We start from the raw sequence: 15,091 nt of genomic DNA, 5'->3' as shown, positions 1-15,091 counted from the left end.
GCGCCGGCGCATGGCGTCCTCCTCCAGCACGAACTGCCGCATCAGCATTTCGTCGGTCAGCGACGACCTCCCCCTGAAAGCGAATGTCCAGTAGTCCTCCGATTCTCCCGTGAGCACAGCTTCCGGGGGTGAACGGACCCTCCTCCGCCGCCGCCGACGACTCTTCCTCGGATCCAGGACGTCGTCGTCACCGACGCCGGAGCAGACCGGCTCGCAGACGCACGCCACGCGCGCGAGCGCCGACCCCACCGCCTTCTTGAGGGACGAGTGCCATCGCGGCGTCTCCGTTGGCTCGCGCTCCTCCCGTGCCAGCGCCGGCGCCGGCGCTTCCACGGCCGCGGGGTGCTTCCACATGAGGAGCCCGCCCAGCGCGCGACGGAACCACGAGGGGCGCGCCCTGGAGACGCTCCTTCCGCGCCCGACGACGACGCCGCTACCATCATCCCTGCACCAAATCAGCCCATCATGCAACAAACTCTTGAAGATTCAGTCAGGAGATATACATATATATAAATCCCATCACTTGTTAATCGCTTATTAACAGCAGTATAGCTACAATTGGTCTTCACATTGAAAACCGCGCTGATATGATCACTCACGCATGATGAAGAAACCCCCACCTTGACTGGATCGGCGAGGCGCCCTCCTGTGGCTGCACCGAGAGAGAAGCCTCCATTTCACCCGAAAGCAAGCTATCCAGTCTCATCCCCGTCTCGCGAGGACGACGACGACGGACCAGTTCTTGTCTGTGGCGAGAGGACTGTGTGCTGCTGGAGTCACACCCTCAATCCCTCATCACGCACTCCTTTAAGTACTACTAGGGCTGCTAACTCGGCCCTTGTCAGAGTGAAGCAGGGCAATAACTCCTCATCTCTCATGCATTATTCAAGTGCTCAAGCATTGATCTCCTTCAGATAGCCTATTCTGTGATTGCTTAACTCCGGGGGAATCCGATCAAGCAGAGCGAAATGGAGGAATGCATTTATTTCATGACGGGCTGCGATATCCCCTTATTGATATCATATCAGATGTTGTTGATAGATGTAGATTAGTTTGGTGCTTCTGGCAGTGGAGTGTGAGAAATTTCGAAGCTATCTGTTGGGCAGTTAGTGGTGGTGATTGAATGCTAGAGATGTAGGAGAGATGTTGATGAAACTGAAAGTTGAAATCAGAGGAAGAGGACAATGGAACGCGTGGATGGTTGAACGCGATACCATTTTTAAATGAGAAATTTGAAAAACTAAGGAAATATCGTGTTTTAATGAAATTGAAAAGTAAGTGTTCACTATTTTTTACGTTGGAAAGTACCCCCAAAAAAGAGTTCACGTTCTTTGTAACAAAATTGAAAACAACGAAAAGGTTCACTGTTTTGACGAAATTGAAATGTAAAAAAAAAAAGTTCACGTTCTTTGAAACAAAATTGAAAAGAGAAAAAAAAATATGTCATGCACTATGATAAAAAAGCGTGGTCGGCAGGATTCGAACCTGCGCGGGCAAAGCCCACATGATTTCTAGTCATGCCCGATAACCACTCCGGCACGACCACTTTGATGGTGAGGGCTAACTTGAAATTTATTTATTCGTGAGTATTTGGTATCCAATGTTCTCCTCCAGGTAATCCGTAATCAAGAACATGCAGCTGGGATTCGTGTGTACGTAACATATGAACAGAGATCAAATGTCAGGGAACGATGCTGTTGAACAATTAGCATAGCAACGGCACGGCGCGGTGTATATCTTTGTGAGCAGTGGCTCAGCCAGTGCCTTGGCGCTTTGGCCTTTGAGCAGCAGCAGATCAGCGCATCCACGGCAAGCAGGCCATGACAATGAGGCGTCGCCGAGAGCGGGCCGAGCCGGGGCCGTTTAGGCTTTGGACCGGCCGCTCGCGGTGACTGATGGACGGAGACGGACGGATGCTTACGAATGGAACGATTCTTTTATCTCCCTCTCTTTTTTATTTCAAAATTCATGGTTCGGACGAATGGAATGATTCAGGAAGAACGACGAAAGATAGGAATGAGTTGGTGCGGTGCTGAATCTAATGATTGCAGGAAGCTGGACACGAAAGCGTTATTAGTAGTGGTACGGCTCTTTTATACTCTCTCTCTCTCTCTCTCTCTTGAGGGGGGCTCTTTTATATTCTCTCCTCTCTTTACAACTAGCCAGCCTTCTGAGAGCAAGATGCTATCTTCCTCTGACCTCTGGAGCTTACACGAGCTACCAATTCCAAAGTGGCAAGCTTCGATGTGCGGCCCTACACACTCCAGTGCCTTGTCATTCTAAGCTAGCTAGTGTGGCTTATCATTGGATTTCAGGTCTCACATCAAGTAGTGCGGTGTTCTTCTAGTATCTGCCAATACCTTAAGTAGATAGCTAAGGTGATACTATAGTGCCAAGTTTAGTGGGCGATTGGTTTCAGAGACTAAAGTTTAGTCCCTGTCACATTGAACGTTATGATGCTAATTAGGAGGATTAAACATGAGTTAATTATAAAACTAATTATACAGATGGAGACTAATTTACGAGATGGATCTATTAAGCCTAAGTAATCCATCATTAGCATATATTTACTGTAGCACTACATTGTCAAATCATGAACTAATTAGGCTTAATAGATTCATCTCGCAAATTAATCTCAATTTGTGTAGTATTTGTAATTAATCTATATTTAATACTCCAAATTAATGTCCAAACATCCTATGTGACATAGACTTAAATTAGTCCGTGGAACCGAACACCTCTTAGTGTCATGGTAGCTATTAGCATTAACATCCTCCCCCCCCCCCCCCCCCCCCCCCCCCCCCTCCCCCCCAAACCCAAGAGCTTATAATGAGCCTCGCTCATGATGTAGCTTTAGTTGCTTTAACACTTGCTTTGCTGCTCCAAATTGACTAATGCAGCATATATACACTCGACGGCCGATTCCAATCATCGATGAGTGTATGCAACAACAGAGCTGGTTGCTATCTAGTATTATATATTTTGTCTCGTATCATCTTCAACTCATCTAATGTTATTTATTTTGTCTTGCATACTGTATGTTACAGGCTAGGAGAGCAGATTGTTGGACTGTAACAATCTCGCGTATAGATTATTACAATATGAGACATGTTTGTTTGTAACAAACTTTTTTTTGGAAGTGGGCTATGTTTGTTTCAGATTGCTTGCATATCATAAAACAAATTGCTTGACATGTGTTAAGAACAGCTACCCTTTTCCCCCTCCTTGTCCCGTTCAGTAATAAAGAAAGAGTCTGTCTACCCAACAACCATGTATTTTATACAGTTTCAACACATGATTTTTTTACACCATAGAATTAAGATCCAACAGCCTCCATCCTCCTTTTACCTCCAGACAGTCACAAATCACAAGATCACAGATCCACAGATCACAAGAAATAATTTTTTTCTATGCAAGGACAAAAAAAAAAAAAGGTTCCCAGTCGGCAGCAGAGGTAACTGCAAGCACCAGGGAGGAGCATCGTCCGTCGGACCTGAACGCGTGAGCGGCGTGGCCACCATCACGTCGACGACCCGTTCCTTGGAATGCTATCGCGAGACGAGCACAAGGCCCAGAAGATGGTTGAAAAGAGAGAGGAAAAAAAAACCATTGTGTGTTGTATAACAAGTACCGTATGTGACCAAGAGGCCCGCACGGCATCCCTTAAAAATGGCCTTAACGGCGCACGCCGTGGAGCTGGAGCACCGCTGTGCGTTGTGCTCGGCCATCGCCCTCCAGGCCTCCAGCCGCACGCACCTACCATTGCATCTTTCGGCTCCCCGCCGCCAGCCGCTACATACCGCTAGTAGCTCTCACCGACGACGACCCCGCGCGCGCTCCGCTCACTTTTAAATGCTCCAGCGCACTGGCCGTGGCAGGCCTTCCGCCGATCGCCTTTCCTTCCCTCTGCTCTGTCCCATTTCCCACAAACCCACACACGCCTTAGCTTCGAATTCGAGCAGACGACGATTGGAAATCGTCACCTCGCCGCGCGTGTTCTCCGTTCCCCTCTGCAGCATCCTCTCGCTCGGATCCTCCGGTCCCGGGGCGATGGGTCAGTGCTTGTCGTGGGCGCTGGGCCTCCTCCTGCCGTCGCTGTGGGAGGCCGAGGTCGCCATCTCCGCCACGGCGCTGCTCATCGCCGCGCTCATCCTCTTCCTCTTGACGTCGGACCAGCACGCCAAGTCCACGGCCCCCAGCGGTAACACGCCACCCTCGTCGTCCGCGCGTTCATCTGCCACCGCAGCAGCCGCGGGCCGCGGCCGCCGGACCCGCGCGAGAGGAGAAGCGGCTTCTGAAATCACTTGCGCTCAGGGCGGCGGCGGCGGCGGCTACGTCATCAAGGTAACTATACTGCCACATGGCCCATGGCATTTGGCAACTCTGATCGATGATTGCACCCGCATGCCTGTGTTGTTTTTTACGCGTTCAGTTCATATATGCATCGTCGATCTGTGGTTTTCAGCTGGAGCTGCTCTCGGCCAAGTACCTGATCGGCGCCAGCTTGGACGGCAGCTCCGATCCTTTCGCTGTCATCTCCTGCGCCGACCAGAAGCGTTTCAGGTAGTTTATTACTTGCTTCCCTCTCCGTCCACAGCTGATTCTTCAGAGCGAGCTCGTGAATGACTGATTCTGAACAAAGTGAGGCTGCCCACACTGTGTGTGCAGTTCCATGGTGCCCAGCCAGAGAAACCCTCTGTGGGGTGAGGAGTTCAATTTCCTGGTCGAACAACTCCCGGTAGAGGTAAGCGACAAAACAGCGGCTTCCTCACTGCATTTGAATTTTGAAGTGCGCGGACAGCTGAAAAAAGTGAACGATAGCCATTGTATCCCTCTTTCTAGTTCCATTTACTGCTATAGACACTGTGCACTGGCATTCCCAACTAGGAACCAGCCCTCTTCCATGCCTGCTAGAACTTTCAGTTCAATCATGGACGTGTCAGAGGTTCCCAGCAAAATGATGGAGGCCTCAACACGAGTTAACCCAGCCATGCATTCATCCACACTGCTTTCGGCTGGCATTTTTTGGCTGGCTAGTTGACTTCTTTTTCCGGCCGGAGCAGGCTCTCACAACATTCCCGCGTAAACAGTGTTTTCCAGCGTGAACAATACAAAAATCAGTAAGCTTGTCTGCCCCAAGCGTGAGAGAACAGCAAACAGTTTATGCGTGATATTCTAGACAAATGCTCCGTTAGAGATGGCCCAGGGTGTATGCCAGCCTTATTCTGATACAAACTGTTGCTTTGCCACTGCAGTACTGCTAGGAGCTACAATTGTCAGCCTTTTAGAAGCTTCAAGGAACAGCGAAACCGTTTCCTTTTTGCTGCTTGACATTGAGAGTTTTGATTCAAAAGTACATAAAATAGAAACAAAAGCGATTTGCTGCGTCATAATCATGTGACAAGAAAATTTTCCCACGACAACATCCCACCCCAACCCCACTCACGATTAGTGGTCCACATGACAGCGTAAGTTAGACCTATCGAACTCAATGTTTTGAGTTGTGGATACCACCAATCTGCAGAAAGTAATGTAAAGTACCGTTAGCAAGCAGTATATTAAACTTGGGAGTACATGGCGTGCATATGCTTTGTGCTGCACGGATGGAAGCATCATAGCTTCTCCGAAGCATCATAGCGGGTGGGATACTAACTCAAGTTAGGATTGAGTCAGTGGCGTCCAGGCCACAGGCGCTAGCCTCAGAGTGACATTAAAATGACGTACTAATGATTCAAGTAAGATTAACAAGCAATAAACTGTATAAGTTCAATTATGAAATAAAGCGGTAAAGTACGACTGAATTCATGTGGCTCTGAATGAAAAGTTGACAACATCGAAAAGAATGTTTTTCCCCTGAATATTTGATGCCAGAATTGCTGTGATAAAACGTGTGACATGTGTTGCTACTTTCTGCATAGGTAACCATAACAATATATGATTGGGACACTCTGTGCAAATGCAAAGTTATTGGGTCTGTAACTATAGCTGTTCTCACTGAAAATGAATCTGGGGCTAGTTGGTATGAACTGGACAGCAAATTTGGTCAGGTAATTTCGTGGAGGATTTGTGATTGAATATTTTATTGCAATTGCGTCCATCTTGATAATTAAATGAATTTCAGCATGTATTGACAATCCAAAAACATCTGGCTGCAGATCTGCCTGCGTCTTCGTTCAACTAAAGCATTTCCAGATTCTGATAGGTAACCTTGTTTTGGGAGAAAACGACAGCATTTCTGAATGTAAAAATCATCCCAATTTAATCATATTTTCCAGCTCCTTTGAAGAATGTAATGGAGTTGAGTCCCCGAGAAAGATGATGCTGAATAAGCAACGCCAAGCGATGATTGAAGGCATTGGCCCTCTGCAAATCATATACAAACTTCCTCATGATGAAGTACTTTTCTCAACAAATTATAACGCCATACGTAGGCTTGTAGTATCGTATACTCACCAGAACTTATAGTTTATTGATACATCTAATTTATCTTTTATCATTGCAGATTGTTCACCAAAGTTACTCCTGTGCTCTGGAGAAGTGTCTCTTGCTCCATGGCCGTATGTACATCTCCCAATGGCATCTGTGCTTCCACTCTAACGTATTCTCCAAACAATTGAATGTAAGCAAATATTTTGAAAAATGGTTCCTGAAACTTAATATAGCTGCTTGATAAATAATTAGAGGGTGTTGGTCCCGAGATCTCCGGCACGAGTGAGCCGACCGCTCACCGTCGTTGCTGATCACACACACTACGGCTAGAGGTAGAAGAAGGGAGGGAGAACAGAGCGCACACACACATCACAAGCATCAGTGTTGGCCTGAGCTCTGCAGAGGAGATGGCAAAACTGAACTCGCTCAACTTTACTGAGTTGCAGTGGGAAGCTATATATACAAATCTACCCATCTAATCCCAGTACATAGACATATCGGGCTGCCATGCTGCTACAGTGACCATATATGACAGCAGTGCTGACTTTGGCGCATGCTCCTGCTATGGCTACAGTACAGCAGGGGAGCCTTTCGACGTCTGTCCCTGCCACAGCTACAGTGCAACAGCAGGGGAGCCCTTTCGGCGCCTGCCCCTACCGCGCGTACAGGCGAGAGAGCAGCAAATTACTTTACAATTCTTCTCTTAATCCTACTGCTAACCCTGGAACCTCCACCATGCTGATCATCTTATTCAGCTCCGTGAACCGAAGACGGCCGAGCGGCTTGGTGAGGACGTCCGCGAGTTGCCGATCAGTTTCGACGAACTCGATGACGATCTGTCCTCCATCGACACAGTCCCTGAGGAAGTAGAACTTGACATCGATGTGCTTGCTCCGGTCGTGGAGAACTGGATTCTTCACGAGGGCGATGGCGGGCTGGTTGTCCACCATCAGTGCTGGTGGGTGAGCTTCCACACCGGTCAGCTCGCCCAGCAGCCAGCGCAGCCACACAGTATGGCACGCTGCTGTGGCCGCCGCAACGTACTCTGCCTCGCACGTGGACAGTGTCACCTTCTGTTTCAGCGACAACCATGAGATTGGAGCCGACCCGAGGAAGACGAGCACTCCAGAGGTGCTTCACCGTCCGTCGATGTTCCCCGCCATGTCTACATCGCTGAACACAGTGAGTTGCAACCCACTTTCGCCGGCCTTAGGGAAGACGATCACCTGATCCACCGTCCCCTTGACGTAGCGCAGCAGCCGTTTCACCGCAGCCTAGTGATCCTCTCGGGGACCCTCCATGAAGCGGCTGACGTAGCCCACGGCGAACGCAATGTCCGGTCTGGTGTGGACTAGGTAGCGCAGACCGCCGATGATGCTTCGGTAGAGTGTTGCATCTACCTTCACTGTGGTACTTGCCTTTGTCAGCTTCAGCAGCTCCTCCATCGGAGTCACGCACGACTTGCACTCAGCCATGACGCTCCGCTCCAACAGCTTTGAGGCGTACGTGCTCTGTCCGAGCGTGAGCGCCTCCTTCCCCTGTCTCACCTCGATGCCGAGGTAGTAGGAGAGCGCGTCGAGATCGCTCATTCAAAAACGAGCCGCCATCTCGCGCTTGAAGTTGTCGATGTCCTCCGCACATGCGCCGGTGATGATCAAGTCGTCCACATACATGCCGCCAATGAGCTCCTCCTTCCCCCGTCGCCGTGTGTAGAGCGTGTGCTCTGCTGCGCACCGTGTGAACCTAAGCTCGCCCAGCGTGATGTCAAGCTTGGCGTTCCACGCTCGTGGGGCCTGCCGCAGCCCGTAGAGCGCCTTGCGTAGTCAGAGCACCCTGTGCTCCACTAGCTCGCCGTTGAGGAAGGCCGATTTTACATCCAGGTGATGGACGCACCAGTCCTTCGCTGCTGCCAAAGCCAGCAGCGTCAGATAGACTCCATGCGTGCTATTGGCACAAAGACATCCTCAAAGTCGATGTCCTCACGCTGGACAAAGCCTCGAGCGACGAGGCGTGCCTTGTGCTTGACAATAGTGCCGCGCTCGTCCCGCTTGACCTTGTACATCCACTTTAGGTCGATCGGACGGTATCCTGGAGGTGGATCGACGAGCTCACAAGTCTTGTTTTCCTCGATCGCCTTCATCTCCTCCAGCATCGTCCGTCGCCAATTTGCATCGCGCTTGGCTAGCACGAACGTGGGTGGTTCCTCTACACTGACGAGAAGCAGCTCTGGGTCATTGAGCAGCCGACCCATCAGGCCTGAGGACCCTGTGCCACCGATGATGTCATCCAGCCTGTGGAACTGCACCTCCTCACCGTCATGGAAGGCATCCACAAACTCAGTGATGTCGCTTGGAGGTGAGGCGAACTCGATCAGCGTCGATGGAGTCCCCTGTTTCGCTGGAGTGGTTGGCATAGCACCTGGAGTGCTCGCGCACCCCGGCTGCAATGCTCGGCACTACTCCTGGACCACTCGTCACTACTCTTGGAGTGGTTGGCACCACTACAGGAGTGCTCGGCACCAGTCTTGGAGTGGTCGGCACCACTGCAAGACCTCTCGGCTCTACTACAGGAGCATTCGACACCCGTCCTAGAGTGGTCGGCACCATTGTAGGACCGCTCGTCACAACTCCTGGAGTGCTCAGCACTCCTCCTGGAGTGCTCGGCTCTGTTGCTGGAGTGGTTGGCACCTCCTCTCTAGCGTCTCCACCATCGTGGATGACCAAGTGCTCGACGATGAAGGTGCTGGTGAAGCCGCCAGCTTCCCCCGTGCTCGGACTATCCTAGTCCTAGGCCACCTTCTCGTCGAACACGACGTCGCGCGAGACAACCACCTTGCCTTCGCATGGGTCGTAGAGACGGTACGCCTTGGTACCTTCCTTGTAGCCTAGGAGCACCATCGGTGTGCTCCTGTCCTCTAGCTTGGTAAGGACTGGCTTTGTCTTCCTGACGTGGCCGATGTAGCCGAATGTCCGGAGGAAGGACACGCTCGGCTTGCGCCCGTACCAAGCTTCGAACGGCGTCTTGCCCTTCAGGGCCTTGGTGGGCATGCAGTTGAGGACGAACACCATCGTGGTCACCGCCTCACCCCAGCACCTTGTCGGCATGCTCTTGCCCTTCATCATGGATCGATCCATGCCGACCACCATCTGGTTTCGTCGCTCCACCATGCCATTCTATTGTGGCGAGTACGGTGCGGTGTGGTGTCGCACCACACCCTGATCCGCGCAGTACGCAACGAACTCCACCGAAGTGAATTTGCCGCCACAATCAGTTTGTAGCACGCACAGCTTCTTGCCGCTCTCCGTCTCCGCGCGCGCCTTGAACTTCTTGATCGCCTCTGCCGCCTCGTCCTTACTTGTCAGGAGTTGCAGCCACATATAGCGTCTGCAATCATCCACGAGCAGGAGGAAGTACCATCGACCACCATTTGTGGCTGGCGTGATTGGCCCGCTGAGATTGCTGTGGGCGAGCTCGAGAGCATCCGCTGCGCGATACTTGGCCGCCTTTGGGAACGACAGCCTCATCTGCCTCCCGGACAGGCCACTGTAACACAGCTCGCCTCTGTGCTTGATGTGGGCAGCCCTCAGACCATCTTCTCCAGCCGACCAAGCGCGTCGAAGCTAAGATGGCCGAACCGAGCATGCCACAGCCACGGCTCCTCGGTGTGCCTGACAACATGGCACAATCGATTATGTGAGCACACCGGCTGCTCCACCTTCAAGTCGAGCAGGTACAATCGATTATGTGAGCGTTTTACCTTCGCAAGAAGACGTCGCTCCTGATCCTAAATCTTCAGGATCCCGATCTCGATCAGTACCTCGCATCCACGCTCGTCCTGCTACTCGATGCGTACGATGCTTGAACGCAGCTGCAGGATGTAGTACTCATCCGTCAGTGTGGTGCTCACCGTTCTAGCACTTGAAGATGATGGTGTCGCGCCCTCGGATCGCCACCCTTGAGCCATCACTAAAGTTCACCGTGCCGGTCACGTTACCATCGAGCTCGGAGAAGGCTTCCTTGGAGCCCGTCATGTGGTTGCTGGCGCCAGAGTCTAGGTACCATCGCTGCTCCTGTTCGCCGCCCACACGTCTGAGGTGGACTTGGGCGCACGGTTCATCGATGTTGACAGCCTTCAGAGCCTTGTCGTGCCCTTTCACTGCCATCACCTCTCCCTTCTCCTTGGCCTCAACGTTGTGTAGTGCATAGAATGTCGCCATCAGGAGAGTGGCCTCATCATCCTCATCAGCCTACGCTCAATGAGGCTTAGCCTTCTTCTCCTACTTGCGATTTGGGCACTCCTTTGCCCAATGGCCCGTCTTCCCACAGCGCCAACAAGCGTTGGGGTCGACCTTCTTCTTCTTCTTCGAAGAAGCCTTGCCGCGGCGCTTGCCATCGCCACCGCGGCTAGAGGAGGCTTCCCCGGACTTCTTTCGGGCAGCGCACTCCTCTGTCAGCAGCAGCTTACCGCTGTCCATCGTTGTTGTGGCCTACTCCATGCGCTCGTCCACCGCCCGCAGACGGCCTATCACATCCTTAATGGTAAGGGTGGACAAGTCCAGCATCGTCTCTTTGGAGAGAGCAATCTGGATATACTTCACTGGCACGGAGTGGAGGTATTTGGAGACCGCCTCTTCTTCATCGATGGTGACGCCGTGGCTCCTCAGCTTGCTGATGAGCGACTGTAGACAGAGGGAGAAGTCCTCCACTGACCCACCATCCTTGAACTTGAGGGTGGCGTACTCCTGCTTCAGCAGCTGGGCCGTCGCCTTATTTGCGCGGTCGGAGCCGACGTGCATCACTGCAATGGCCTCCCACGCCTCCTTAGCAGAGTTCTTCGCCCCCAACGGCTCTCTATACTCCGTTGGTACAGCAGCGAGGATAACCTCCAACGTCTTCGTTGTCGGTGCCCTTGTCAATGGCATTCCAGAGCCGTCGGGCTCTGAGCTTGACATTCATGCTCACCGCCCACTCGTCATAGTTGGTGCGAGTCAGCGTTGGCCAACTAGTGCCGCTGACCTCCCGCACCGTGCGCACGATGACCTCCTGTCGTGGCTAGGCAGCCACTGCTGCGCCGCTGCTGTCGCTCATCTCTAAACCTTCTGTCATCGCCAGCAGTTAGTCCGACGACGGCGCTTGTACGGCTCTGATACCACTTGTTGGTCCCGAGATCTCAGGCACGGGTGAGCCGACCACTCACCGTCGTTGTCGACCACACACACTACGGCTGGAGGTAGAAGAAGGGAGGGAGAACAGAGCGCACACACACATAGCACAAGCACCAGCGTTGGCCGGAGCTCTACAGAGGAGATGGCAAAACTGAACTCGCTCAACTTTACTGAGTTGCAGTGGGAAGCTATATATACAACTCTACCCATCTAATTCTATTACACAGACATGTCAGGCTGTCAGGCTGCTACAGTGACTAGATGTGACAGCATGGCTGACTTTGACGTCTGCCCCTGCTGTGGCTACAGTGCGGTAGGGGAGCCTTTCGGCGCTTGCCCCTGCCGCAGCTACAGTGCAACAGCAGGGGAGCCCTTTCGGCGCCTGCCCCTGCCGCGTAGGGTGCATACAGTGATTGAAGATGAAATGTGCATTAGGCTTCTCTCCTGCTCTCTTCAAATCCCAAACTGATCCTTGGACAGTTGTAAATGATGAGAGGGCAGGGCACATCATAATATCATTTCATATGCCTAAAAAAATCTGTAAAAGTTAAGTTGTTCTTCTAGCAGCTAATTGGCACAAATAAAGGTCACTGCCACAGCCAATGGATAACAGTATCAAATTAAAATAGCGACAAAAACTTTCAAGCCAACTTTTCATATTTTATCCCTATATGATATCATTGAGTTCCTTCTCTAAGACCTGCATTTTTTTAGGTGATTATTCCATTGCAAGACATATACGAGGTATGCAATCCATATGGCCCTTTTCTGGCATACAAACAGTGTTTGTTTTCTTTTATTGAGAGCTAACATACAAATGAATTTATCCTGCAGATAAAAAGAAGTCAGCATTCTCTTATCAATCCAGCAATTACTATTTTTCTTAATGCTGGTGCAGGTGGACATGGAACACCTCGTGCATGCAGTCAAAATGGTAAATCAATTTTGATTGGCACTTTTAATAAGTTATATGCAAGCACACACCTAATTAGAAAAGTAGGCCTTATGGATTTTGTCTGCAAGATGTTGGAAACTTCAATCAGAGAGTCTTTACAAGCTTAAGTACTCCTGCAGACAAAGCACCATCACATATGTGCCGTGTGTTTTTCACCTTCCATGTTGGAAAATTATGAAGAGAATTTTACCGTTGAGCTTGAGCATCCGTCTAATTTTTCAGGAAGGATCAGGTATACTTTCGCATCATTCTGGAGTAGAAACCGTACATTTAGAGCTCTAGAGGCTGCACTACAAAGTTATGAAGCAACCTTGGAAGCTGAAAAACAGGTACTTACTACGTCTTTATGTGTCATATCGTGTTCGAACTTTATGTTTCGGTATCTTCTCGCCAAAACTAACCTGATGTTTATACTTGTTCTCCCACAAACAGGTGAGAGCACATGTACTTCTACAAATAGAACGTAACAGTGTGTTCTGCAGTAAGTCAGACAACACAAACACACCAGAAAAAAACATTGAAAAGGCTATAAAATTCCAACCTTTCATCAATGACCATGTTCTTGCAGATGTAACCAGTGTGAGCATCCAACTTTGTTTTTCCAATTCTTCTGATGCATAACCCATTTCCTAATTCTGATATAACTCATCTTGCAGAAGTTCTTCCCTGGTACACCTGAGAAGTTTTTCAGTACAATATTAGGTGACAATTCAATGTTTTTCCAACAATATAGGGATGCAAGAAAAGATACAAATTTGAAGGTGTCTATTTGTCAGTTGCACTATCTACATGCTCTGTTTGTTCATGTTAATTTCTAGGAGCTGCTACTAATTTGACTGCTAACAGTGATGACCAACATCATTTAATAGATAATGTTTTCTTTACTGCAGCTGAGCAGGTGGTGTGCCTCAGAAGAGTACGGTGGCAAGGTTCGTGAAGTGACTTTCAGGTCACAGTGCCACAGTCCTTTGTGCCCTCCAGACACCGCAGTGACAGAATGGCAGCATGCTTCTTTCTCAAGGGATAAAAGGAACTTGGTAACTATAACTTAGAGCAGATTTATCAATGCAATTTCTTGGGGAAGTTTTCTCACTGACGAAAGAATGAGTATTTGTCTGATTTCAGATCTATGAGACAAAGCACCAGGCACATGATGTTCCTTTTGGTTCTTACTTTGAGGTATTTAGCATCTTTTATAGTACATTCTTAAAGAATAATAGTCAAAACTGAATACTTAAAGGATTTGAAAGATATCTATTAGCAAACTAGTAGCTCTATGACACACAGTAACTTATGTGTTTATAGAAATAATTTATATTTAATAGCAACCTTACGCATTTTATGTCTTTCTTCAGTTAATATTGCACATGTATAAGTAATTTAACACTCACTGAATTAATGCAGTCACACACTTATATTCATCATGAAGCTGTAATGCTAGTTAACAGAACATAAAGTTAACCATTTCTTTTCCATACAAGACTGCGCGTTATTCGATTTTGCTAGTATGAACATAAATATCTTTTCAACATGGAGAATTGTGGCTGATACATTTTTTACAGATCCACTGCAGGTGGTCACTAAGAACAACCTCCAGTTCGACATGTCAAGTAAATATAAAGATCGGTTAGTTGAATTGCATTTCCATAAAATCTATTCAGCAGGACATTTTCCGATGATATACATTATCTTTCTGCAATAATAGGTGTAAACATGAAGAAATGGTGCATATTGCAATCCAGAATAAAATCTGGAGCAACCGATGAGGTATGCAATGACACCTTTGATACAGTTTCCTAGCTAAAGAATATATGCACTGGCGACATGAGGGTTCATTGATATTTCACAACTCCATAAAACAAGAAAATGGAAAGACAGTAATTACTTCAGAATTCAAATTTCTTGGACCAATTCATAACACCATAATTTCTATCCTCTTAAAACTCCATCCGTCTTAAACCTGAGGCAGAAAGCATCAGTTTTAATCTCAGTCCAATAGCTGAACGTTCTGGGCTTGAGGCAACCTCTTTTGCTCTCAATTAGGAATGTGACAGAAAGATGGTGAAGCGACTCGAATTGGCTCTGCACCACACAACCCTCTGGTTATATCGAGCATCAGATCAAATAGTGAACCTAATACTGATATTTTCAGAAGCACCATTGATAGTTTTTGTTCTTGACATGACCTGTATTCTGGTGCAGTACCGGAGAGAAGTTTGCAAGATTTTGGAGGCTGCTTGTGATTATTTCCTCAAATCTGAGTCAAATAGCCATGACAGTGACGAGATTGTGATGGCATCTTCACCGTGAAAGCCTACAGATGAAAAACACCTACACAGTGCCATGCACATATACAAGTGCAGTGCAAACAAGTTTTGCAAGATTTTGCAGGGTAATTGTGGTCATATCCAAAAGCTGGGGAACAGACAAACCAGCAATGACATTGTGCAGATATCCAAGAAAAGTGCAGTGGGAAGCCACCTGTGGAATTGCATCCACATGAAGAAGAGGCTTCAGATCATGGAGACATTCTTGCGAAGTA

At 49.1% G+C, this 15,091-nt stretch overlaps 1 protein-coding gene and 1 non-coding gene across 2 annotated transcripts; one reads left to right on the top strand and one right to left on the bottom strand.

Moving 5' to 3' along the window:
- Window positions 1-1,464: 1,464 nt before the first annotated feature.
- TRNAS-AGA (transfer RNA serine (anticodon AGA)) lies at window positions 1,465-1,546 on the bottom strand. The gene has a single exon. It is a non-coding gene; the product is annotated as a tRNA-Ser (tRNA).
- Window positions 1,547-4,050: 2,504 nt separating this feature from the next.
- Window positions 4,051-14,887, top strand: LOC136463764 (BAG-associated GRAM protein 1-like). The gene is made up of 17 exons (XM_066462742.1): window positions 4,051-4,344; window positions 4,466-4,563; window positions 4,669-4,744; window positions 5,919-6,047; window positions 6,156-6,202; window positions 6,276-6,396; window positions 6,503-6,619; window positions 12,309-12,338; window positions 12,429-12,528; window positions 12,772-12,878; window positions 12,982-13,128; window positions 13,206-13,310; window positions 13,440-13,586; window positions 13,675-13,728; window positions 14,112-14,175; window positions 14,255-14,316; window positions 14,752-14,887. The coding sequence occupies exons 1-17, from the start codon at window positions 4,051-4,053 to the stop codon at window positions 14,857-14,859; spliced, it is 1,806 nt and encodes a 601-aa protein (XP_066318839.1). The 3' UTR covers window positions 14,860-14,887.
- The last annotated feature ends 204 nt before the right edge of the window (window positions 14,888-15,091 follow it).

The sequence above is a fragment of the Miscanthus floridulus genome, chromosome 7 (genome assembly GCF_019320115.1).
Source record: "Miscanthus floridulus cultivar M001 chromosome 7, ASM1932011v1, whole genome shotgun sequence".
NCBI lineage: Eukaryota > Viridiplantae > Streptophyta > Magnoliopsida > Poales > Poaceae > Miscanthus > Miscanthus floridulus.
This window is presented reverse-complemented; position numbering and strand designations above follow the sequence as displayed.